The sequence below is a fragment of the Thamnophis elegans genome, chromosome 13, assembly GCF_009769535.1.
Source record: "Thamnophis elegans isolate rThaEle1 chromosome 13, rThaEle1.pri, whole genome shotgun sequence".
Classification (NCBI taxonomy): domain Eukaryota; kingdom Metazoa; phylum Chordata; class Lepidosauria; order Squamata; family Colubridae; genus Thamnophis; species Thamnophis elegans.
In genome coordinates this window covers 9,907,953-9,922,109 of record NC_045553.1, presented here as the reverse complement: position 1 = coordinate 9,922,109, position 14,157 = coordinate 9,907,953, and the positions used below count along the sequence as shown (strand labels likewise).

At 44.2% G+C, this 14,157-nt stretch overlaps 1 protein-coding gene across 1 annotated transcript in view; it reads left to right on the top strand.

Moving 5' to 3' along the window:
- Positions 1-14,157, top strand: part of ARVCF (ARVCF delta catenin family member) — a 294,054-nt gene that overhangs the window by 223,881 nt on the left and 56,016 nt on the right. Inside the window, 1 exon segment of the mRNA XM_032228821.1 lies at positions 7,711-7,894. Within this exon segment, the coding sequence (XP_032084712.1) occupies positions 7,711-7,894 (184 nt within the window).

Below are 14,157 nucleotides of genomic sequence, written 5' to 3'. Positions count from 1 at the left end.
CTTCTTCTCCTCCTCCTCCTCCTCATTCTTCTCCTTCTTTTCCTCCTCCTCCTTCTCCTCCTCCGCCTCCTCCTTCTTCCTTCTCCTCCTTCTTCTTTCTTACTCATTATCTATCTCCTTCTCCTCCTCCGCCTCCTCCTTCTTCCTTCTCCTCCTTCTCCTTTCTTACTCATTATCTATCTCCTCCTCCTCTCCCCTCTCCTCCCTTCCATCACTCCTTCTAATCCTCCTCTATCTTTCCTCCTCCTCCATTTTGTCAGTGTTGATGGTATTCAAGTGGAGCTCCAGATAGGCCTTGGGGCCTATCACTATTGGTACTGCCTTTGCTTTCCTTTGCCACAGTCATTCTACTTCTATTTGCATATCTTTGTATGTTTGGTGATTTTTCTCCCGGGTTTTTTCCCCCTTCTATTCTGCTGTCTCCAGGTGATGCCACATCCACCATCCAACCTTTTTGGTCTTTCTTTTTTCCATTTCACATATTTTATTTCATTTTCATTTTCTTTTTTATACAATCACTTATATACTGTGCAATTAAAAAAAGGCAATAAACACAACTTGTCTTCTATTCCATCATGAAAAACCAGTATAACACTTCAATCCTCCATACACTCTTTCTTCTCCCCCTCCAACTTTCCTTTCTCCCCTCCAACATTCCCCTCTTCTACTTCCCCTCCCCCTCAAACATTCCTTTCTCCCCTTCCCTCCATCTCACCCTCCTTACATTCCCCTCTCACTTTTTGGTCTTTCTTATCAACAATTTTTTAAGTCTGAGATCCTCCTCCTCCTCCTCTTCCTTTCATCCATCTTTGGTCAGGTCTTGTCAATGACATTGGGATTTCCCAATGGCCTCCCATCCAACCTCTAACAAGGTGTAATCCTAGATAGCCTTTTTGGTAAGAACTGAGGACGATTCTTGCTTGAAAGCTAATATATGATTTTAGAACAGTGTTTCTCAACCTTGGCAACTTGAAGATGTCTGGACTTCAACTCCCAGAATTCCCCAGCCAGCAAACGCTGGCTGGGGAATTCTGGGAGTTGAAGTCCAGACATCTTCAAGTTGCCAAGGTTGAGAAACACTGTTTTAGAAGTACTACTAGTCCCTTCAATTCAACCCACACCCCAAATTGGTAATCAAGAGGTCTCCTTCTTCTCCCTTTGAAGAAACACCATGTTCTACTTAGTTTCCACTTCTTCTTGTGAAGTTTTCATGGAGGAACCTCTTTGCCTCCTTCAGAATTATAGCAAAGGCTGTTCTTAGCGAAGTAAATCCTAGAGGGTGAACATCAAAACACCGGCATAATCTTACAGGTCTCACTGGTAGACCCATGAAGTAAAGTGGTGGTGTTAGCATTCTCTTCAAGTGCCTTTTCCTAAATCAGGGGTCCCCAAACGTTTGGACCTCAGGGACCACTAAATTCATGATTTTAAATCCCGCGGACCACTAATATAATTTGCCTAATGACTGGCTGGGTGGGTGTGGCTAGGTGGTCATGTGACTGGGTAGGCGGTAGGCGTGTCCAACTTGATGTCATTCACATCGAGGGGCGCCTCGCCAGCCTCTACTCGCCCCTCTCCTTCCAGCCACTCCTTGCCTGCCCGCCCGGGCTCCTTAGGGCCCCAAGAGGAAGCTGTTGTTGGATCTAAGCAGCCACCTGGAGAAAGAGTTGGCAAAACAGATCAGTTCATATTGGATCTGACCGAGAAGAAGGCTCAGCAGAAGCACCTCACTGAGGACTACGAGCATAGGCTTTCCAAGCAGAGGGAAGACCTGTGGGAGTGCAAGGCCAGGTGCCAATGCCTGAAGGCTCAGCGGGCTGAGATGGTCAGTCAGTTCCAGGCCATGATGCAGTCCCACTGGAACGAGGCCCTCCGGCTCTTCCCCACCAGCGGTGCTTCCCTCCAGCCTTTGCCCAAAGCCCCACACCAGGAGGCTGAAGCAGACCCCAAGTCGGAATTTCTGCCCTCCTCCAACTCCCACAAAAAGACCCCTGAAGGGGGGAGACTCTCTGCAGCAACATGTTCATTGCACATATCCGGCCCAGGGGCCGTAGTTTGAGGACTCCTGATTTAGTGCAATATAAAAAAATGCAAATAATTTTCCCACAGACCACCAAAACTTTCTCCCGCACCACCAGTTGGTGACCACTGTCCTAGATTTTAAAAACTGAGGTTGGGCCAGTCAGCAAACTCATGCTGTTCTGGGTTACGTTTGTCGGTTGGTTCAGCCACAATGCATAACACTTTTTGTTGACGCCTCAACTTGGACGTGGTCTCCTGAGGTTCCGAGAGAACATTGTATCTCCGCTGCTCATTTTCTGATTCACAACACAGGGCGGAATGGGAACAAGGAGGCCCTCAAGAAGCAGAAAATACGATTCGAGAGAGCAGCATCTGGTCTGACTTTCCTTGATGTGATAAAAACTTAGGTGGGGCATCAGAGTCCCCAATGGAGACCGGGTTGCAACGAACTCATTACCTTCCCTTGGAGAACAGCTGGAGGAACTGAGAATCTTAAGTGGCTTTCCTTTCCCCTCGGGATATTTATCGCAAAGTAATTCTTGGGAGAATTTGAAAATGTTTAGAGCTCGGTGACAAAAGAAAGCCTTAAATTTGTAGAGCAGAAATCCCATTTCTGGGTCTGTGTTGAATTTGCAGGGAATCCTTAACTAAAGTCCACTGTTTGGGGCCAGATCTTCCATTGCTAAGCAATGCTTAACAACCAGAGAGGGGAAAAGGTCATCAAATCACGTGTGCCTCATTTAACGATGGTTGCAGTGTCCCGTGGTCACGCGATCCCCGTTTTCTGACCATCTGACAAGCAAAGTTGAAGGGGAAACCAGCTTCACTAAACAAGCATGTTTAGTTCAGTGTCCTGACCTAGGCTTCCCCAAAAAGCATGATGCAAATTCCTGGTCCAGACAAACCCCTTTTATTAAACGAATGTGAATTCCTCTCATTCCCATTCAGCAAAGGCCTGGCAAACAGTCTTTCAAAAGAATATTTATGACCACAGACCTTATCTATCTTGGAAAGCTGCCCTGTAAATGATTTCCAAATGAGGTGCTGTGCAAGGGAAGACTGGGCACAGAGTCTCTGAGATTCACGGACAGATCTTCCCACTCCTGAAACGAATGTAGTGACCGAACGAATTGTTTCCTGCAAAAGCCCCCTCCCCTTTCACTCCTCTTTCATTTCATATATGGGAGGGGCCCTTCACTGTCCACCTCCCAAGTTGACCCTGATTTCTGAGATGTTCTTTTCTTCTGGCAGCTCTGCACATGCGCACCCTGGGAACAGGCTCCAGCTGTTCCTCTGCTTCACTGCTGTCTAGCTCCGAAGGGAGCTGATCACTGCCAGCAGCCTACGGAGGCCCTCTGGAGGCTGGAAACGGGCCCGTTTTTGGACTTCCTGTAGGCCTGTTTTTCACCCTCCCAGAGCCTCCATGCGGGCCCTGTCTTGCAACAACCAGTTCAGTGAACTGGATGCAAAATTGACATCTGGTTCACCCGAACTGGTGCGAACCGGCTGAATCCCACCTCTGGACTCTAGGGCGAAACTCACTTAACAACTATCTTGCTTAGCAACAGAAATGTCAGAATCAATTGTGGCAGTAATTCAAGGGCTACCTGTGTCCTCCCTCTGATAGAATAGCCCAAAATAAAAACAGAAAGTACGAGCAACGTGATTTCTGGATAATCTCCTTTATCTAGGTCTGTGTTGACTGATCCAGTTAACAATGACGTCACGCCTTTGTTAGGCTAAGTAACCTTTTTAAACATGGTTTGTTAAACAAACCCTAGTGGTATGGCTTGACCACGAGCTATTTTGGAACGTGACTGTCCATTTCTCAACCTTGCAAAAAAAAGGAAATACAGTCCTAAGTTTTTTTCAAGCAGCATGGATCAGAGTAATTTCCTACCGATTTCAAAGTAGATCGGTGATTTTGAAGTGAGATCCGAGTCTCCACTGTACACTACAAAGGGAAAACATTGGGATAAATCTCTCACTACCCGGGCTTGCAAATTGAATTATTTGCAAATTGAATATGGAAACGCTGCCGCTCCTTGCCCTCGGATGGCGCTTGGCAATTACAATCTTAAAATAATAGTCATAATAACCTTCTCTCTCTCCCTCCCTCCCTCCCTCCCTCCCTCCCTCCCTCTCTCTCTCTCTCTCTCTCTCTCTCTCTCTTTTGCTCTTCAATTTGAGGCTTGCGTTAGTTGGTTTTGAAAATGCACCAGCTTGGAAATTTTCGGCCCTTTACGATAACTGCTTGGGAAGAAATCAAAGATAATTGCCTGGTTTTTGTGCATTTCTTGAGAACTAATGTGCGTGATGCTGAGCCAGAAGGAGTAATAGAGTCCCCCCCCCCCAATTCTTGTCATCTCACCATTCACTGGCCAGAGAATAACAGAGCTGGAAGGGACCCTAGAGATCTTCTAGTCCAACCCTCTGCTCAAGCAGGAGACCCTATAGCTTTGATGGCGAACTATGAAACGCGCGCCAGATGTGCTCTTCTGGTTTAAAAAACGGCATTTGTGGGGCCATTTTTTGAGCCATTTTCAGGCCATTTTTTGCACTGTTTCAGGCAGGTGGATTCCTCAAAAGAATAGCTTTATTGGAAAAATCATATTGGCACAGATCTGGTGAAAATCAACTCTAAAGTTTCCCGTGGTTTTCACCTAGTTAAAAGAGAAAGTTTTTCCACAATCCCAAACAATCAGTCACATAGTCCAATCAAGACACTGTCTGGTTGTCTGGTGACCTCCCTCCTCCTTCCATGGCCCAGATGTCAGAATGACCTTGGCTCTCAAGAGAAAGAAATTTGTTTTGGCTACACAACCCCCCCCCTCTCTAATCCCCCCTCCCTCTCCCTCAGCTCCAATATGGCTCCGGTCAGCATCAGGGTTGAAAAACCGAGACAAGAAAACTCGCTTAACAAATGTCTCATCTAACAAGAGAAATTTTGGGGTCCAGCATGGTCGGGGACTACCTGTAGTATGTTGTGATGGTTGTAAAGCAAGTCACCCACCTGACTGACCTGATTTTACATCCATTTGGGAAGCATAACCCAGGTGAGAGTGTCAATTACGTTCTATCAGTCTGCAGAAAGAGAGAGAGAGAGAGAAGAGAGAGAGGAGAGAGAGAGAGAGAGAGAGAGAGAGAGAGAGAGAGAGAGAGAGAGAGAGAGAGAGATTCAGGATTCCTTTGGAGGTCACACTGAACTGAGGTATGTTTTAAATTATCCAGAATCTGTTTGCCCTTTGTGGCTCTGGAGCTGAAGTGCCACTTAAGCATTGCTGGGTTGAAGATAACATTCCTGTTGGGACATGTTTCTTTTAACAATACTCCTAAAACAATTGAATGCAGTTGCCCTTGGGATGAGAGAAGGCCTTAGAATAGAATAGAATAACGGAAGGGACCTTGGAGGTCATCTAGTCCAACCCCCTGCTTAGGCAGGAAACCCTTACACTACTTCAGACAACATCTTTTTAAAAACTTCCAGTCTTGGAGCATTTACAACTTCTTCAGGCGAGTTGTTCCACAGATTAATTGTCCTAACTGTCAGGAAATTCCTCCTTCGTTCTAAGTTGCTTCTCTCATTGATTAGTTTCCACCCATTGCTTCTTGTCCTCTCTTCAGATGCTTTGGAGAATAGCTTGACTCCCTCTTCTTTGCGGCAACCCCTGAGATATTGGAAGATTGCCTTGAATCCTAAATATAATTTTCCAATCCGGATTAGGAGATGGTTCAATTGAGGAACTTTTCTTTCCCATCTGGGTTTCGTGGTTGGTTTGATGGGGGGGGGGGTATTTGGAGTTTCGATAGGAGAGAATATTTGTAGTTCAGGGTTCAACTGTGGGGTCCTTGGTGCTTTCTGAGCTCGGTGGTTTTCTTACAGACATTTCATGGCCCAACTAGGTAGCATCATCAGTGTTAGAAGGAGGTGGGTTTGTGGAGGAAGAGGACATGTTTGGTGCTTTCTGAGCTCGGTGGTTTTCTTGCAGATGTTTCATGAACCAACTAGGGAACATCATCAGTGTTAGAAGGGGGTAGGTTTGTGGACTGGAGGAGGTGGAGGACTGTGGGGTCCTTGGTGCTCTCTGAGCTCAGTGGTTTTCTTGCAGATGTTTCATGACCCAACTAGGTAACATCATCAGTGTCTTGTTTTCTTTTTGGCATTTTTATTATTTTTGAATGGCATGCAGATTTTGTTTATCTCTATGTGCCCATCGATGGCTGATTTGTCTGAGTGCCAAAAATGGACTGTTCTGTTGGGTCACAGTATTTTAAATCACGTTTCTTTCCCTTTGCTACGTGACCCAAAGGGCAAACCTAGAGCCAGTTTAGACTAGTGGTTAAGGCACCAAACTAGAAAGTGGACGATCGTGAGTTCAAATCCTCCCTTAGCCACAAAAGCCAACCGACAACGCTCAACCCAACCCACCTCGCAGGATGGTTGTGAGAAAAAAAAGAGGAGCAAGGCATGTTGGATATGTCCCCTAATTTGAGTTATTTATAAAAATAATAATGCTGAGATACAAACAGACAAATAAGCTTACTGTATTTTTTGGAGTATAAGACACACCTTTTCCCCCCTAAAAGAGAGTGAAAATTTGGGTGTGTCTTATACACTGAATGTAGCCCCACTCACCCACCGGCCCAAATCCTTTGGCCTCTGCCTCCCAGCAATTTACCTCTTTGTAAGAAATGGTTTGTGTGGGGGTGTCTTCACCAGTGTTAGAATCCCTGCAGCCTGAAACAGCTGATGATAGGGAGAAATTGAAAGTGAAACTCCAGAGGCAAATTGCTGGGAGGCAGAGGCAGATTTTTTTTCTTGTGCTAATCAGGCTGTTTGCTGCAAGAAGGTATGTCAACAACTATAAATGCCTATAGAATGTTCAAATTATTAGACTTATTTTTTAAAGACTGCTTTATTATTCTAGACAATTTAACAAAATGAAGAAGCTTTTTAAAATAAATGCTTGATCTAAACAGGCCCAGTGCTATTGTTTTAAAAAGTGCTATTCTTTTAAATAGCAGAGAATAACTATACTTCCAGAAAGCACATCAATTTTAACAACATCTATACATGTATAGTCTGAAATATAACACTACAAAACAGTGTATGTTGTCTATGCTGTTCGTTGCAAGGAGGCAAATTGCTGGGAGGCAGAGGCAGATATTTTCCCCTTGTTTTACTCCCTAAAAGCTAGGTGTGTCTTATACTTCGGAGTGTCTTATACTCTGAAAAATACGGTGTGTGTGTGTGTGTATGTATGTATGTATGTATGTGTACACACACACACACACACACACACACATATATATATATATATATATATATGTTATATTTGTGCTGATAAATAAATAAAGGGAGACTAGTATAGATCTATTTCAAGCTATTTAGCTCTCATCAGCTAGCCATACTCTTGCTGGGAATCGAACCTGTGCTCTATTGCCTCTTAGGCAGATGTGTTAACCATTGAGCTACAGAGCTGGACTCCTTATCAGCCAGGCCAGGGTGAAAGGTATATATTTAAAGTCACAACCCCTGGTATGCCCAAATATGGGAGGAAGGTCACACTTCCACTCTCTGTCTTCGGCTCGTCACAAGAGACCATCCAGACAGAAACCCAATATATATATGTATATGGTTTCCTGGTTATTTTATTGACTGTTTTCCACTGTTTCCTCCTATTCAAGGCACCCTCTGGAACCTGTCATCTTACGAACCCCTCAAAATGGTCATCATTAACCACGGTCTCCAGACCCTGACCAACGAAGTGATTATCCCTCATTCGGGGTGGGAGAATGAGCCGAACGAAGATTCGAAGCCTCGAGACGCGGAATGGAGTACCGTCTTCAAGAATACGTCGGGGTGCCTGAGGTGAGAAACGTAGACCATACCGGACTTCTGTTGGCTGGAGGGAGGGAAACGGAAGCAGAAATGGCATTCAGGTACTTCAGGTAACCATCTGTTAATAGTCGGTGCTGGGAAATGGTTGAATTTCAGCACACCCCGGTTTTGGTGTAAAATACAGTAGTGGCCAAAATTGTGGCAACCCCGTTGGGCAAAGTGTATTTTTGAGGTTTTTATGGCTAATAACACTACTTTCTTTTGGAGTTTCAAGATAACCATATGCCACTGCTGGAATAGCCTGGGAATAGCCCAGAACTTAACCCAATTGAAAATCTATGGCACCAACTAAAGAAACTTGTTAGTCAGAAGCGACCCAGCGATAAAACCCAGTTAATAGAAGCAGTCATTCCATCTCGGTTTCACATTATAACAGCCGCAGAGCTAAAAGATTTGGTTCACTCTAAATCTACAGCTATAGGACTCTGAGAGATGTATGAATGTTGCCTCTTTGGGCAAGATGCCCTTTCTCCTATGAGCTGCAATTGAACACTATATCAGTCCTTTCTTTATTTCATTTATTCCTCATTAGAGTTAAGAATCAACCAGAATTATCTAAAACATGGTTTGTTAGTTATAAATGTTGGTATGTTCCAAAACAGGCAAACATAGATATTTCGCAGGGCGGGGGGAGCTTGGATCTAAAAGGAAATAATTGTAAATTGACGTTTCCGATCCTCCATCTTCAACAACTCAGGACTTCAAAACACACAAATTAGAATTGTCCCTTTGTCTGTCTGTCTCTACTTACCTGCTGTATCCATCTCTCTCGCTCAACTCTCTCTATATCTATCTATCTATCTATCTATCTATCATCTATCTATCTATCTATCTATCTATCTATCTATCTATCTATCTATCTATCTATCTATCTATCTATATCATCCATCTAATCTACCTCTATCCATTCATCCACCTCTATCATACCACCATCAATCTCTATACACTGATGTCTGTCTGTCTGTCTGTCTATCTATCTATCTATCTTTCTTTCTATCATCCAACTAATATATCTATCCATTCTCTATCCATTCATCCACCTCTATCATACCACCATCAATCTCTATACACTGATGTCTGTCTGTCTGTCTGTCTGTCTGTCTGTCTGTCTGTCTGTCTATCTATCTATCTATCTATCTATCTATATCTATCTATCTATCATCCAACTAATCTATCTATCCATTCTCTATCCATTCATCCACCTCTATCATACCACCATCAATCTCTATACACTGATGTCTGTCTGTCTATCTATATCTATCTATCTATCTATCTATCTATCTATCTATCTATCTATCTATCTATCTATCTATCATCCATCTAATCTATCTATCCATTCTCCATCCATTCATCCACCTCTATCATACCACCATCAATCTCTGTCCACTGATATCTGTCTGTCTATCATCTGTCTGTCTGTCTATCTATCGATCTATCATCTCTATCCATTCTCTATCCAGCCATCTCTATTATACATCTATCAATCTCTGTCCATCCACATCTGTCTCCCTCCCTCCCTCCTTCCATCCATCCATCCAATTGCATTCTTTTCTGGACCCCTGAACCAGCCAGCAACGTGTCTGAACCAACCAGCGGCAAGAAATGAAGTGGTGCTAGTAGGGGAAGAAAAGAGATTGATTGACCTCATTTTCAGGCATTCTGTTTTACGTTTGATCAGTTTTTTTAGGCCGATATAAATAAAGAAGAGAAAATGAAATGAATCACTCAGCATGTATTTTATGTGCTTCCATAGCTCGGCATCCAGGCATTCTATAATAATAGAGATTTGTAAATGCTGACAGGGCAGTGACAAATGTTGATTGATCATCCATGCATGAAACAAATAGATGGGTGTTTTTAACTTCTTCTTGAACGGAGGCAAATTCCTGGTGGGAAAAAATTAAGTGAAAAGCCACAGAGAAACAAAAGAAAAAGGCAAAAAAGGGGGAAGGAATAGAATACATACATATAAATGTATACATCACAGTATAATGGGGGAAAAAAGGACCAGGGGAGACATGATAGCAGCCTCCCAATATTTGAGGGGCTGCCGCAAAGAAGAGAAGGGTCAACTTATTCTCCAAAGCACCTGAAGGCAGGAGAAGAAGCAACAGATGAAAACTAATCAAGGAGAAAATCAACCTAGAACTAAGGAGAAATTTCCTGACAGTGAGGACAATTAATCAGTGGAACAGCTTGCCACCAGAAGTTGTGGGTGCTTCATCACTGGAGGCTTTTAAGGAGAGATTGGACATCCATTTGTCTGAAATGTGGTAGAGGGTCTCCTGCATGAGCAGGGGGTTGGACTAGAAGACCTCCAAAGTCCCTTCCAACTCTCTTATTCTTGTCTCTTCAACTTCTTCATGAAGGAATAGAAGGGGAACGCATCCAATCCCATGAAATCTCTCCGAGGAAATGTTTATTTTTTCCCAAAGCGAAAGGCACTCAGGATCTCATAATATAAGCTGAGATGTAGTAGGCTGCCGCATGGACTAGAAGTCCTCCAAGGTCCCTTCCAACTCTGTTAATTCTTTGTTAATTCCCTCCTCGTCTGTTTTTCTACCTTTCTATTTTTTTAAAAAAAAATATTAATATTGTTATTGCTGTTGCATAAACTCGACGCCAAGGTGAGGGTCGACGTGGACGTTAGAAAGATGAGTGTGTTCCTGCAATCTTGAGTACTGGCTCTGGTGAAGGCTTTTCACACCCTGCCAAGTTAATCGTGTTATTTTTGGCTTCCTGTTGGCTGGACGTTAGGGCTTCCTAAATAGGCACGTTCCTAGCATAGCAAGCCTTGGAAATGCTCCGTAGGAAAACCAGCTTATATTATGAGATCCTGAGTGCCTTTCGCTTTGGGAAAAAAATAAACGTTCCCTCGGAGAGATTTCATGGGATCGGATGCATTCCCCTTCTATCCCTTCATGAAGAAGTTGAAGGGACAAGAATAAGAGAGTTGGAAGGGACTTTGGAGGTCTTCTAGTCCAACCCCCTGCTCAAGCAGGAAACCTTACACCACTTCAGACAAATGGTTATCCAGTGTCTTCTTAAAAACTTTCAGTGTTGGAGCATTCACAACTTCTGGAGGCAAGTTGTTCCACTGATTAATTGTTCTCACTGTCAGGAAATTTCTCCTTACTTCTAGGTTGCTTCTCTCCTTCATTAGTTTCCACCACTTGCTTCTTGTCCTGCCTTCAGGTGCTTTGGAAAATAGCTTGATTTCCTCTTCTTTGTGGCAACACCTGAGATATTGGAACACTGCTAGTCTAGTGAAGAGAAGGACCAGGAGAGACATGATAGAAGACTTCCGATATTTGAGGAGCTGCCACAGAGAGGAGGGGGGTCAAGCTATTTTCCAAGGCACCCCAAGGCCAGACAAGGAATAATGGATGGAAACTGAACAAGAAGAGATTCAACCTAGAAATACGGAGAAATTTCTGACAGTGAGAAGAACAATCAGCCGTTGGAACAGAAATTGCCTTTATAAGTTGTGGGAGTTTCATCACTGAAGGCTTTCAAGGGGAGACTGGACTGCCATATGTCAAAAATGGTGTATGGTCTTGTTCTGACCCCCTCCTCCGTCCAGTAACGACTGCCGAGACAAGCTTAACTGGAATGTACTTTAATAGCAAGAAACCAAAACCTCGGTGTAATTGTGTAATTGTTCCTGATGCCTAGTAGCTCTTCGATGGTGTGCATCCAGGAACAACTCACTACTGGCCTCTGGCTCATTCTCCCTTGTCTCCTCCCCACTGGTCCAAGGCTCAGGTGCCTCCTGATGGCCAACCAGCCTCTCTGCGTCCTGCTCAGAGTCAGAACCCTGTCCAGGGTCCTCCACATCCTCCAGAGCCGACTCAGAGGGCCCCTCTCTGTCAGGGTCTGGTGGCAGCTCCAACGGCACTGCTGGGCCACAACTGGTTTGCTTGGGTTAGGGGTTGGACTAGATGACTCACAAGGTCTCTTCCAGCTCTGTTAATCTGTTAAGGTTTCCAGGACTTTTAGAGAGCTGGAAACATTTCTGCATTTCTCCTTCTTGGCTCGAGAAACGTTTGCATGTGGTCTATCAAAAAAAGAAAGAGAGAGAGAGAGAGATCTTTTTTTCCTCCACTCTGGTTTCCAGGTCCCCTCCCATTGTTCAGCATTTTACGAGGAGGGCTCATAGTTCAGATCGAGCTCATAAGAGGAACTGTATTCAATCTTCCCGTGGCTGGCGTGAACTCCAGTCCCATTCCCGTTGATTGATACGGGCGCCTGGCATCGCTTGTTCATTTCCAATGTGCTGGACTTCCAGCCCAGCAGCTTCTCCTGGGAATCGCTTGGTAAAAGCAGAAAGTAATGAAGACTGTTCTACAGCGCCTCATTGCTGGAATAATCGCTAATCCCCGAAGGAAGACAAGGCCTTCTGTGTAGGATCGAGGCGTAGTAATTTATTTATTTATTTTTTTAGACCGATGCACCAGGCTCGCTCAGAGCTGCGCAAACATTAGAAGTGACCTTTTCTGCTCTCGGAATTTAGTGCTCCGCTTCCTGCAGATGGTTAAGGAGCTCTGGAATAGATTGGATTATTCCCCCATTTCAGGGGTTGTTTGTATGCCTGCCTACGACAGAACCAGTTGTTTAACCGCAAAAAAAAAAAAAAGGAATCCACCCATTTCCTTGCCTGACAGAGGGTGATTCTGATGGAAAGTTAAGGAAAAATAACAATGGGACATCAGAACGATTGTTAACCATAGCCAGATAACATAAGAGAAAATAGCTTATCTTCCTTTGGTGGTTTATCTGAAGATGTTTTAGCTTTTTTGACGCTCTCTAAGCTTGTAGATGTTACCCTACTAGGTATTATCATCAGTGCGAGAAGGTAGGGAGGTTTGATGGTGAGATTTGAACTGCAAGTAACTGTCAGGTTTCCAAAAAATGCCCTAATTGATTCACGAGTATTGGCCACACTTCAAAAGAAAATTAATCATTTATTAGGAGCATTTATTTTGGGAAGATCTTATCGCAGTCAGATCTTAGCCTTATTTGAATTATAGCTGAACTTTACCCCTGTTTCCTTCCCTCCCCTCAGTCTGTGTCATAAATCACATTCCCCAATGAGGTGCACCAAGCCTGCTGTGGTCATCTGAGATCCGACTCCAGCCGAAAGTTATGCGTGGAATGTACTTCCCCCCACTTTCCTCACTATAGCAGCTTTAGGAGTTGACAGTAACCTGCAGTACTGCACTCTAACCACTGCGCCACCTCAGCTCTTCATGCATCTGTATATTGACTATACCAGGGGTCAGCAAACGTAAACACTCAAAGAGCCACTTGGACCCGTCTCCCACAGAAAAGAAACACCGGGCGCCACAAAGGTCCTAACCGGAAGCCCCCTGTTCAATTCTGGAGCTGACCGGAAGTTCAGTTCCCCCACCATAGAGTCTCCTCCTAGAGTGGCCTACTATTTCCTCTACCTGTCATAACCAAAAGCCCCATCAATTGTGGAGACAACTGGAAAACCCTCCCCTTGCCATAGAGTCTTCTCTTGGCGCACTGTGCTTCTCTCCCCCCCCTCTACTGGAAGCTCCTCTCAAAATTGTGATGCCGACTGGTGACGGAGCCACAGCAGAGGGAGAAAAGAGCTACATGCGGCTCCAGAGTCACAGTTTGCTGACCCCTGGACTATACATTCTAGCTTTCTCTCTCCTCTCCACTTTTTCCCACATCGTGTCATGCTCTCTCCTGTGGGCAGATATAAACTTGATGGCATCATGAGCAAAACTGAGCATAGTTGGCTGATCTTCCGTCCCCCTTCCCTGCAGTTTGTCCCTGTGACTTGTGCGCGAGGAATCGCATTCTCCGTAAGAACTCCAGATTGCCAGATCCGTTGGTGTTTGGTGTTCCCGTGGCATGATAAATAAAAATCTTCCCTCTGCTGTGAAGCACTAAACATGCCACCAACATGGTGGACACCAGCTGAGAATAAATTTAGCAGTCATGCGTTTGTCCTTTTTGCAGTTGCCAATATAGCATTGGAGCTAAAAATCCTGCAAAATTTAATGAAGAGTAGTAAAAAGAAAGATAAGCTTGCTTTGAAGTTGAGGATAAACAAAACATATAGTTTGATGGGACCTTTTTTTGGAGACGTTTTGGGGAGCCCTGGCAAGGAAAGCTTTGATACAATTAAGTAGGGAAAGCGGAGCTGAATTTCAAAGATCAAAGTTATTAGAAGCATGTTCTCAATAACTTATTGATGG